This window comes from Pelobates fuscus, chromosome 1, assembly GCF_036172605.1.
Source record: "Pelobates fuscus isolate aPelFus1 chromosome 1, aPelFus1.pri, whole genome shotgun sequence".
In the NCBI taxonomy this organism is placed as follows: domain Eukaryota; kingdom Metazoa; phylum Chordata; class Amphibia; order Anura; family Pelobatidae; genus Pelobates; species Pelobates fuscus.
Window position 1 is genome coordinate 437,352,173 of NC_086317.1, and position 11,860 is coordinate 437,364,032.

Below are 11,860 nucleotides of genomic sequence, written 5' to 3' on the forward strand. Positions count from 1 at the left end.
TTGTCTGTTTCCAAAAAAAGGTTTTTAATTGAAGTAAATTATGCCATGAACTCGTATGGAATTGGCTCAAGGAGCTCTGGATCTTTGCCGAAGTTCTGGACAAAGTGTGCCTCTCTGGGATGGGCAGGCTGCAAGGAAAAGAAAGGACACGTAAATATGCAGCACATTGCTTCACGAATTTCAGATGTAAAACAAAGTTTAAGTGCTCTCAGAACCGGTGAAACAGTTTACTCATGTTTGTAAATAGTTAGGAGTAATGTCTTCATGGAGCTTACACACACACACGTAATTTGAATTTGTTAGAGGACTCACCTGACGTTTAAGCTCAATCCATGTTCCCTTCTCCTTTGCTTCCTTTTTCTTCAACTCATTCTCCTTGACACGCTGCAGGAAGCTGTCTCTGCTCTTAGAGTGGCGAATATGTTCAACACGCACATTTATTCTTTTGGCAAGAATCTTACCTCTGAAAAATACAAAAATTTAGATTTTACAAGAATGTAAAGCACATTTGAAAGATAAAACCAGTCCAAAGGATGAAAAATAAAATAAAAAATAAATTAGGGACTCAAGACATACTTTTTGTTCACATTTTAATTTTTACCTACTACCACACCCACTACCATCAGGGAAGGCACCCTTAAAGGAACACTATAGGGTCAGGAACACAAACATTTATTCCTGACCTTATAGTGCTAAACCCACCATCTAGGTGGCTTGCCTCTCCCCCCCCCAAAGGAATTAAAACCATTATTTCTAGCGCCATGTTGGTCTGCTTGGTGACATCAAAATCAGCAAAGGGGCAGGGTCATACGCCATTTTAGCTAATCAGCACTTCCTCATAGAGCTGCACTGAATCAATGCATCTCAATGAGGAAAATTCAGCATCCCATGCAGATCATGGAGACCCTGAACAGCAGCACTGCCCCAGGAAGCACCTTCACTGGCCATCTGTGGTGTCCCTAGGGGTAAACACTGCCTTTTTAGATTGCATGAAAATGCCTGCATATAATGATTACTCACCAGTACTACATTAAACTATAGTTGTTCAGGTGACTATATAGTGTCCCTTTAAGGTGAATTTTAACTACAAATCCTGTGAGTGCAATCTAAGCAGTGTGTCACTATTTTGTACCAATATTACCATCATGTTCTGCTGATTTTCTTTCAGATTACACAGCTGTATCCCATCTCTTTTTGCTAAAACTACTTGTTCTGTGTGTACACAGATTTGAAGAGCAATAGGATTAATCCCCCCCTTAACTTTATAGGTTCTAGTTATAGTTCTTTTTAAATCAATGTATACACCCTATGGTGTCTAGTTCATGCACCTGCATTGCCAGTGCTCAATTCTCTGTTAAGGAGTGAAATCCCTTTGTTTATGCAGCCCTGGCAGTGACTTACACAGCAGCCTTCCTACAAAAACATCCTGTAAAAAGTTTAATAAAAAAAACAAAGAGGAAAACAAATAACTACCGTATATACTCGAGTATAAGACGAGTTTTTCAGCACATTTTTTGTGCTGAAAAACACTCACTCGTCTTATACTCGAGTCAGTTGTCTGTATTATGGCAATTTTCATTGCCATAATACAGACAAGGACCGGGGGCTGTCAGGAAGCTGTAACTTACCTTCACCGCAGCTCCTGTCAGCTCCCTTCTCTCTCCTCCGTCCGTGCAGCTCCCAGGTCAGCTCCCTCTGCAACTCTCGCGAGAGCCGCGGGGTCAGAGCGTTGCCACGGGTTACCGTGGCAACGCTCCGCGCGGCCGCGAGACTTGCAGAGGGAGCTGACCTGGGAGCTGCACGGACGGAGGAGAGAGAAGGGAGCTGACAGGAGCTGCGGTGAAGGTAAGTTACAGCTTCCTGACAGCCCCCCTCCTACAGCCCATCCACTGGACCACCAGGGAGTGAGAGCCCCCCTCCCTGGCCAGCTAACAAGCAGGGAGGGGGGACGAAAAAAAAAAAAAAAAAAAAAAATAATAAGAAAATAAAAAAATAATAATAAGAAAAAAAAATAATAACATTAAAAAAATATATATTATAATATATAAATAATAATTAATAAAATGCCCACCCCACCAATGCTCTGCACTCACACACACACACTGCACTCATACACACTGCACTCACACACACACACTGCACTCACACACACACACTGCACTCACACACACACACTGCACTCACACACACACACTGCACTCACACACACACACTGCACTCACACACACACACTGCACTCACACACACACACTGCACTCACACACACACACTGCACTCACACACACACACTGCACTCACACACACACACTGCACTCACACACACACACTGCACTCACACACACACACTGCACTCACACACACACACTGCACTCACACACACACACTGCACTCACACACACACACTGCACTCACACACACACACTGCACTCACACACACACACTGCACTCACACACACACACTGCACTCACACACACACACTGCACTCACACACACACACTGCACTCACACACACACACTGCACTCACACACACACACTGCACTCACACACACACACTGCACTCACACACACACACTGCACTCACACACACACACTGCACTCACACACACACACTGCACTCACACACACACACTGCACTCACACACACACACTGCACTCACACACACACACTGCACTCACACACACACACTGCACTCACACACACACACTGCACTCACACACACACACTGCACTCACACACACACACTGCACTCACACACACACACTGCACTCACACACACACACTGCACTCACACACACACACTGCACTCACACACACACACTGCACTCATACACACACACTGCACTCATACACACACACTGCACTCATACACACACACTGCACTCATACACACACACTGCACTCATACACACACTGCACTCACACACACACACACTGCACTCACACACACACACACACTGCACTCATTATATACACACTGCACTCATTATATACACACTGCACTCATTATATACACACTGCACTCATTATATACACACTGCACTCATTATATACACACTGCACTCATTATATACACACTGCACTCATTATATACACACTGCACTCATTATATACACACTGCACTCATTATATACACACTGCACTCATTATATACACACTGCACTGCACTCATATACACACTGCACTGCACTCATATACACACTGCACTGCACTCATATACACACACTGCACTCCATTCATTATATACCCACTGCATTCATACACACTGCATACACACACACTGCATTCATACACACACACACTGCTTTCATTATATACACACACTGTAAATAAATATTCAGTTAATATAACTTGTTTAGGATCTAATTTTATTTAGAAATTTACCAGTAGCTGCTGCATTTTCCACCCTAGTCATATACTCGAGTCAATACGTTTTCCCAGTTTTTGGGGGTAAAATTAGGGGCCTCGGCTTATATTCGGGTCGGCTTATACTCGAGTATATACGGTACTTTTAAACTTTTTTAATAGCCTGCAGGATCCTCTAGTGTGTGATAAAAGGACACCCGTCATGCCCCAAACTTATGCTTATTCGATTGAGTGCAAGATTTTATCTATACATCGTGCTAGCAGTTTTGATAAATGTCTAGATTAGGAGAAAACCCTGTTTAAAAATGGGACTCTCTCCTAGCCGTCAGTCAATGCCTTCGAGTAACTCAGCACCGATTAACACAAGAAATAGAAGACTGCAGTGGTGGTGGATGTAGCAATACAAAGTAATTAAAACATCAGGTAGAAGGAAGACGAGAAGGGAGACATCAATGACTGAAAGATGATCTAGAAAGGATGTGGAAAGTGAAGGCAGTAGTAGTCCCAGTTGTGATAGGAGCTCCCGGGATTGTGACCCCCCCCCCCCCCCCCCCCCCAAGTTGGGATAGTGGCTTCAACAGATTCCTGGTGTAACATCTGAGATCGCTGTCTAGAAAAGTGTAGTTCTAGGAACAGCCAAGATACTGCGCAGAACACTCAGACTGCTAGGCCTCTGGTAGAGGACCTGAGAATGAGGAATTCACCAAAAAATTTAATTGAACTGGGGGAAAAAAAATAGAAAATTCTTTCATACTAAAGGTAGGGCAGAGTTTTGTTTTTTTTTTTTACATATACTTCATTTAGCAAATAATCCATTTCCATTTAAAACTTGAATGCACGAAAGGATTATATTGTAAAAAACTGAACAAAATTGTGTTGAGGTGACAGTTGTCCTGCATTTGAGACTTGTAGGATCTGTTCCTTCAGTACACATTTTGACTCACAGCTTTATTACTATTAAAATATTACAAAACACTTCAGCCTGGCATCCCTTTACTTGCAAATACAAGAACATTACTTTTAGCTATAGCCTACTTTTAACATCCTCCTTCATATTTAAATAGTGCAGTGATAAGAGTCAAACCAATATCCACCGGTAGATAATGTTCTAAGGAGTTGTGTTTTTTTATCTCTGACATTCTAAGAAACTACCAATTGGTCTAATATATGATAAAGGCACAAAGTTGGACAGGATGTTTCACTTACACAGGAAAAAATATAATTACCACTAAACTTATTGTAGCACACAAAGACTGCCCCGCTCTGCCACAGTGTGATACATTTAACTACCTCTTTATCCAATCATAATATTTTCATGGGTGACCTTTTAACATAAAGTGTATAAAATGTGACTCAAGTTCTTTATAGATGAGGTGTTGAATGTAGAAGTTGTAATCCTACTGCTTGTTATAAAAAGGTGCAACTAAACCAGTAGAAAACCCCCTTTAAATGTGTCACAACCGTAAGTTTACATGTATACATTATTTCAACATTTGTGGCCCTACTGAAGTTACCAGCTACCAGTTATTTAAAAAAAAAAAAAAAAAAAAAATCAGAAAATTGTCTCCTCTGACAGGACTCAAGTCAAATAAATGATTTGCTTGGGTTTTAAGAAGATGTTTGTTGTAGCCCTTCTGAATGACCAATATAGACATGTACCAATCTACATGGTAAAGTGAAAGGGCATGGACATTGCCAAGAGTAACACTTACCTGAGTTTCTTGTTCACTATAATTCCAACAGCATGTTGAGTGACATTGTAAATCCTGCCAGTCTTGCCATGGTAACATTTGTGGGGCATACCTTTTTGAATTGTGCCCATTCCCTGAAAAAGAAAATTTTATGAAAAACCTGAAACCTTAAATCCCCCTCCCCCCTCCCCAATTTGAAATTGTATTTTTAAAAGTGAAAATAACCCCAACATAGTTAAAGGGACAATATAACTATATTAAGAGATTTTGCCCCTACAAAACGTACAGATGAAATCTGTGCCAGTTCTTTAAAAACTGGTACTATATATATTACAACTCGCACGCCTCGAGTGTTGTCAGCAAGCCAGCCACATAGGGGTGCAGACTAAATCAGTAACCATCAATTTTTCATCTACCATCAAAGTATGCTGCTGCTAAACACTGGGCGTGCATACAATTCTTCTGAAGAGAAGCTCTGAATTGGGAGATAGCAAGGGACACTCATGCACAGCAATTTTTCTCTACCAGAAGCATTTTTTTTTTTTTTTTTTTTTTAATAGGCCCAGTTTAAAGATATATTTAAAGTATTTGCAAATGTCCCCAAAATGAACTATAAATGCTCTCAGAACCGGTGAAATAATTGACTCACATTTACTTACGTAAATAGTAAGGAGAAATATCATCACAGAGCATTATTATGGTAGTAGCAATTATGACCCAATTATCAGAGAGAAATGGATAGCATGTTTTTGTCTACCTAGTCAGCCACCAGACCAAACGTCAAAGCAGAACTGCCCTACAGTGTGCACTTTACACAGTGATTTGTCCTGACCAAACAGTTGAGATTTTTGCCCGATACAAGTTTTTCATAATTAAAATGGTTGAAGTAATAAAAGGCAAGAAGGCCACAAAGTGTAAAGCATGAATTACCTTTATGTCCACAATATCACCCTTCTTGTAGATGCGCATATATGTTGAAAGTGGAACAACACCTACAAATAATAAAAAAAAAAGACATTCAAACTCAAAATACAGAACAGACATCGTTTAGGTTTGAATTTCCACAAAAAGAAGCCTATTAATGGGTCTATAAGGGAGCAGAATGCAAGCTTTTATTTCTAAGTTGCATAGATCACAATACTCAATGTATTTATATCATTTTCAAAGCAAGAGTTACTACAAAAGCTAATGTATGACAATAGTGAAGTATACATAGGCGGAAGAAATCTCAACGTTGGACATGTTATTCAGAAAACATTAATGGTATGGCCAGCTACATGTAGTAACCTATACATTCGTACAGGGATAGGCAACCTTTGGCACTCCAGATGTTTTTAACTACATCCCCCTAATGTTGGACAAGAATCATGGGAGGTGTAATCCAAAACATCTGAAGTGCCAAAGGTTGCCTATGCCTGCATTAGTACATCAGACTAGCAAAATTCTCAGCCAGTACATAAACATACAAAAGAAACTGGTCTGCCTCCTCCGAAATGGCTACTATAGAGTATAAAAAGGACATCACTAGCCTCACAATTAGATAGGCAGTATGAATGAAAATGCTGCATTTGCATTCACGCTTGCACCAGTTTCCTTCACACGTGCCATTCTATTTATTACAGTTCAAAGCACCTTCAGACCCCTCGTCACTGAAATGAAGCAGTTTTGTGGGGCTGGAGGGTTCTTTTAACTTTGACCTTATTAAAGTTGGCTTAAACACTGCCATCTGCATGCATTGAAAGGCTACATGGCTTAAAGTACCAAATACCGTAGCCACTTCCAAGCAATGCATGGGTACACTGGAAGCTCTGTCATGTCAGCAATATTTCTCTACTAAAAGCACGTGATTGGACAAAGAGCAAGCCAAGCATAATGCTCTCAAAGTATGAAACGTAGGCTGCAATAATAGTGTATGTTTTAAAGGAGTGGCCCATAGAAACAGAATGTGACGGCAGATAACCATTCGGCCCATCTGGTCTGCTCAATTTTCTAAATCCAAGTTTAAAACTATATAATCTTAAGCATTTACAAATATCCCCAAAAAGAACTATAAATGCTCTCAGAACCGGTGAAATAATTGACTCACATTTACTTGCGTAAATAGTAAGGAGAAAGATCATCATAGAGCATTAGGGTAGTAGCAATTACCCAAATATTAGAGAGAAATGGATAGCATGTTTGTCAACCTAACCACCCACCACACCAAATCTCAAAGCAGAACTTCCATTAGGTATTTAAGTTTTTCCCCCTAGTTAAAATAGTAGAAGAGCATTCACTTTATCCAGTTCAGGACTCCATAGTGGGAGACAGATGAACGTTACGTTATTTTGCCAGCACAGGGAATATCACACCACAAAACTGCTATCGAAAGGATTTGTGGATGGCAGAGTTTTTCTCTAGCAAGGGACAGTGAAGCAAATCATGATCCAATTCACTGACTCCCAAGGACATTTTGCTTGCATCAAAACTTTCCTATTACTGTATTTAACTTCATTGGCAGCGCTAGAATTATATTCTGAATGTGCAGCTTTGTAGGCAGACTAACAGCAGCTGTTACATTAAATTGAGAGAAAATACACTCCATAAGTACTCTAGCCTTGACATTTACAATCATATTTTCTCTAAAGAGCAAAAGAAGTAAATTATACATACACACACACACACACACACACACACACCTTTCTACAAATAAAAATACAGCACTCTTACCATGTTTACGGAAGGGTCTGGCGAACATATAACGGGTTCCACGCCTTTTTCCTCTTGTGTTCGTCATTTTTGCGATTTACTACTGAGTAGAAAGAGACATGGAAAAAAAAAAGTTACATTATTAATCTTTACTTAAAACACAGAAACGTTTTAGAAGTCAACACTTCAGAAATATATGCTGCAAACTAACCTGGACACTGGCCACATTAACTGTACATGACAGAACACTACACAGGATACTAGTCACAAAAACCTGAACTCTAGGGCTTGGAAAATAAGGAATTACAATATATTTCAAAAATAAGTTCTTGCTATAGTTCCAAAGGAACTTATGGAAGTTTTCAAAATGCTAATCCAGGTGTTGAAAATTCCTTGTTTTAAATAGGATGAGTGCAACAACAGAAAAGTTAGCACATGCTCTAAAGCAAAACTGTACACGTCAATCTTTGTGTAAAGTTAGATTAATAAACAAATTTACCAATAAACACAAAACTGTTTTGAAACAAGCTTCAAAAAAATTAAAAAAAAAATTTTTTTTTTTTTTTAAATAGTTTATATTTCTACAACATTCCATTCATGTAAATACATCTCTAAAGAAACACCTATGTTAATACTTGGAAATAGTTTACTATGCCTTGCCATCTGGATTTTATTAATAGGTGAATCCATACTGATAACGGAGGCTCACAGAGTAAATAACGCGGAGATTTTAGTAGAATCCATACTGATCACTGGAGCCGGGCAGTCTCAATCTGTGAAGTGCAGACCCAGTGACAGTAGCTGGATCGCAGTACTAGCAGGGTCCATATTGATGGCTGGGGCACCGTGATTTAATAAAGCTGCATGTGACCATTAGTAGGATTCATACTAAAGACTGGGGCCAGTGTCCGTCTGTGAAAACCAGTCACAGTGACTGTAGCTTGTCATTAGTAAGGACTATACCGATAACTTGGGCTCAGAGAGTGCCTGTAGCTGGATATCACTTAACAGGATCCATACAGATAGCTGGGGCTCAGTGAGAGGCTGGGTAGTTAGTTGGATCCATACTGAAGGCCAAGACCAGTCATAGTGACTGTAGCTGGATATCACTATTAATGTGATCCATACTGTAGGCTAAGGCCAGTCATAGTGACTGTAGCTGGAAGGCCAGGCAGTCTCAGTCTGTGAAGGCTGGGCACAGTGACTGTAGCTGGATAGTTAGTAGGATCCATACTGAAGGCTAAGGCCAGTCATTAACTGTAGCTGGAAGGCTGGGGTCAGTCTCAGTCTGTGAAGGCCAGTAACAGTGACTGTAGCTGGATATCACTATTAATGGGATGCATACTGAAGGCTGGGGCTCAGTGAGGTACTGTAAACATGGTAGGGTTCATGCTGAAGGCTGGGGCTCAGTGAGTAGCTGTATAATTAGTAGGTTCCATGCTGAAGGCTGGGGCCAGTCTCAGTCTGTAGCTGGATATCACTATTAATGGGATCCATACTGTTAGCTGGGGCTCAGTGAGTGGCTGTATAATTAGTAGGATCCATATGGATAACTGGGGCCAGTCATAGTGACTGTAGTTGGATATCACTATTAATGGGATCCATACTGTTAGCTCGGGCTCAGTGAGAGGCTGGATAGTTAGTAGGGTTCATACTGACGGCTGGGGCCAGTCATAGTGACTGTAGCTGGAAGGCTGGGGCCGGGCAGTCTCAGTCTGTGAAGGCCGGGCATAGTGAGAGGCTGGATAGTTAGTTGGGTCCATGCTGATAGCTAATGCCAGGCAGTCTCAGTCTGTGAAGGCCAGGCAGTCTCGGTGATTATAGCTGGATATCACTTTTAATAGGATCCATGCTGATAGCTGGGGCCAGGCGGTCTCAGTCTGTGAAGGCCGGTCATAGTGAGAGGCTGGGTAGTTAGTGGGGTCCATGCTTATAGCTGGGGCCAGTCTCAGTTAGTGAAAGCCGGTCACAGTGATTGTAGCTGGATATCAATATGAGTGGGGTCCATGCTGATAGCTGGGGCCAGGCAGTCTCAGTCTGTGAGAGCAGGGCAGTCTCAGTCTGTGAAGGCCAGGCAGTCTCAGTGATTATAGCTGGATATCACTATTAGGATCCATGCTGATAGCTGGGGCTCAGTGAGAGGCTGGATAGTTAGTGGGATCCATGCTGATAGCTGGGCTCATTGAGAGGCTGGATAGTTAGTGGGGTCCATACTATAAGCTGGGGCCGGGCAGTCTCAGTCTGTGAAGGCCAGGCAGTCTCAGTGTCTGTAGTTGGATATCACTTAATAGGATCCATGCTGATAGCTGGGGTCAGTGAGTGGCTGGGTAGATAGTTAGTGGGGTCCATACTATAAGCTGGGGCTCAGTGAGTGGCTGGATAGTTAGTGGGATCCATGCTGATAGCTGGGGTCAGTGAGTGGCTGGATAGTTAGTGGGGACCATACTATAAGCTGGGGCCGGGCAGTCTCAGTCTGTGAAAGCCAGGCAGTCTCAGTGTCTGTAGTTGGATATCACTTAATAGGATCCATGCTGATAGCTAGGGTCAGTGAGTGGCTGGGTAGATAGTTAGTGGGGTCCATACTATAAGCTGGGGCTCAGTGAGTGGCTGGATAGTTAGTGGGATCCATGCTGATAGCTGGGGTCAGTGAGTGGCTGGATAGTTAGTGGGGACCATACTATAAGCTGGGGCCGGGCAGTCTCAGTCTGTGAAGGCCGGGCAGTCTGAGTGATTATAGCTGGATATCACTATTAATAGGTTCCATGCTGATAGCTGGGCTCAGTGAGTGGCTGGGTAGATAGTGGGGTCCATGCTATAAGCTGGGGCTCAGTGAGAGGCTGGATAGTTAGTGGGATCCATGCTGATAGCTGGGCTCAGTGAGTGGCTGGATAGTTAGTGAGATCCATGCTGATAGCTGGGCTCAGTGAGAGGCTGGATAGTTAGTTAGTGGGATCCATGCTATAAGCTGGGGCTCAGTGAGAGGCTGGATAGTTAGTTAGTGGGATCCATGCTGATAGCTGGGCTCAGTGAGAGGCTGGATAGTTAGTTAGTGGGATCCATGCTGATAGCTGGGCTCAGTGAGAGGCTGGATAGTTAGTTAGTGGGATCCATGCTATAAGCTGAGGCTAGGCAGTCTCAGTCTGTGAAGGCCGGCCAGTCTCAGTGAGCCCAGCCATGACCTCTCCCATTACCCACAATCCCCAGATTTCCCTCCCCGGTGACGGCAGACATGCTACCCTCTCACCCCCAGCTGTTTGTATCCGGAGGGGGAACCCACTTCCCCGATATTTAGTGAATTCGGCGGAGCTCGAGCTCTCATGTGGCTACCTGCAAGATGGCGGGTCCGGCGGAAAGAGAGAGAGCAAGCCCCGCCTCCCCCTAAAAGAAGACTGAGAGGCTGTCCGCGTCAATGCCTGAGCGTAACGGCCATTCAAAACCGAGCCACGAACCGACTGAAAGAGACATTATTAAACCTCGTCATCTGGCCGACTTTTTACTGCAGGAGTAACGAGCCGAGTATTCTTCATCGTTTCGGGCAGCAATGAGGTCAACTAAAAAAGGACCCCAGCGGGGGCAGCTAGGCGCTCTGCTTACATCACGGGAATTGTAGTACGCAGTTTAGACTTCGGTATGCTTAGGTTATAGCCGAGTATGGAGGTTGCTGGACTACATTTCCCGTGATGCTAAATGTGCTGTATGGAAAGCTGTGCAGTCCACAGCAGTCATAATGTCATGATAAGCAATAGGATGTGGCTTTGCTGGCTAATATTGGCAATGCAGACCAGTACACACATTTGATGCTCAGTCAGCCTTAACAATGACTGACTATTAATAATAATAATAATAATAAAAAAATAGATGTACACACACTATAGCTCTCTGTAGTGGTCATGGTGCCAACATGTCTCTAGGACTTTATCCCAATTCTGTATCAAACTGTTTTAAAGCGGTTTTACACAAATTGATGGCCCACTTAGCACCCGTGGCAAAGCTACTTGCTGCCCATATCGCCAATAGAAGTTTTTCTGCTATGTTAACCATATTTATTCTTGCCCTATTTGTACAGTATTTAATTCAGCGCGTCAGCTGAGACAAAAATTAATATCAATACCAAA

General features: G+C 42.4%; 1 protein-coding gene and 1 non-coding gene across 2 annotated transcripts; both read right to left on the reverse strand.

Moving 5' to 3' along the window:
- Positions 1–11,007, reverse strand: RPL21 (ribosomal protein L21). The gene is made up of 6 exons (XM_063444885.1): positions 10,990–11,007; positions 7,767–7,845; positions 5,988–6,049; positions 5,079–5,191; positions 313–463; positions 1–128 (listed from the first exon to the last, which is right to left on the reverse strand). Exons 2-6 carry the CDS (start codon positions 7,831–7,833, stop codon positions 39–41), a joined length of 483 nt encoding a protein of 160 aa, XP_063300955.1. The 5' UTR covers positions 7,834–7,845; positions 10,990–11,007; the 3' UTR covers positions 1–38.
- LOC134576912 (small nucleolar RNA SNORA27) lies at positions 4,925–5,055 on the reverse strand. The gene has a single exon (XR_010085894.1). It is a non-coding gene; the product is annotated as a small nucleolar RNA SNORA27 (small nucleolar RNA).
- Positions 11,008–11,860: the final 853 nt, after the last annotated feature.

Coding starts and splice junctions, on each gene's coding strand:
- RPL21 (XM_063444885.1), bottom strand. CDS start 7,833: ATGACGAACACAAGAGGAAAAAGGCGTGGAACCCGTTATATGTTCGCC. Junction 6,050..7,766: donor CAGACCCTTCCGTAAACATG/GTAAGAGTGCTG, acceptor TATTATTTGTAG/GTGTTGTTCCACTTTCAACA. Junction 5,192..5,987: donor GTGATATTGTGGACATAAAG/GTAATTCATGCT, acceptor TTTCTTTTTCAG/GGAATGGGCACAATTCAAAA.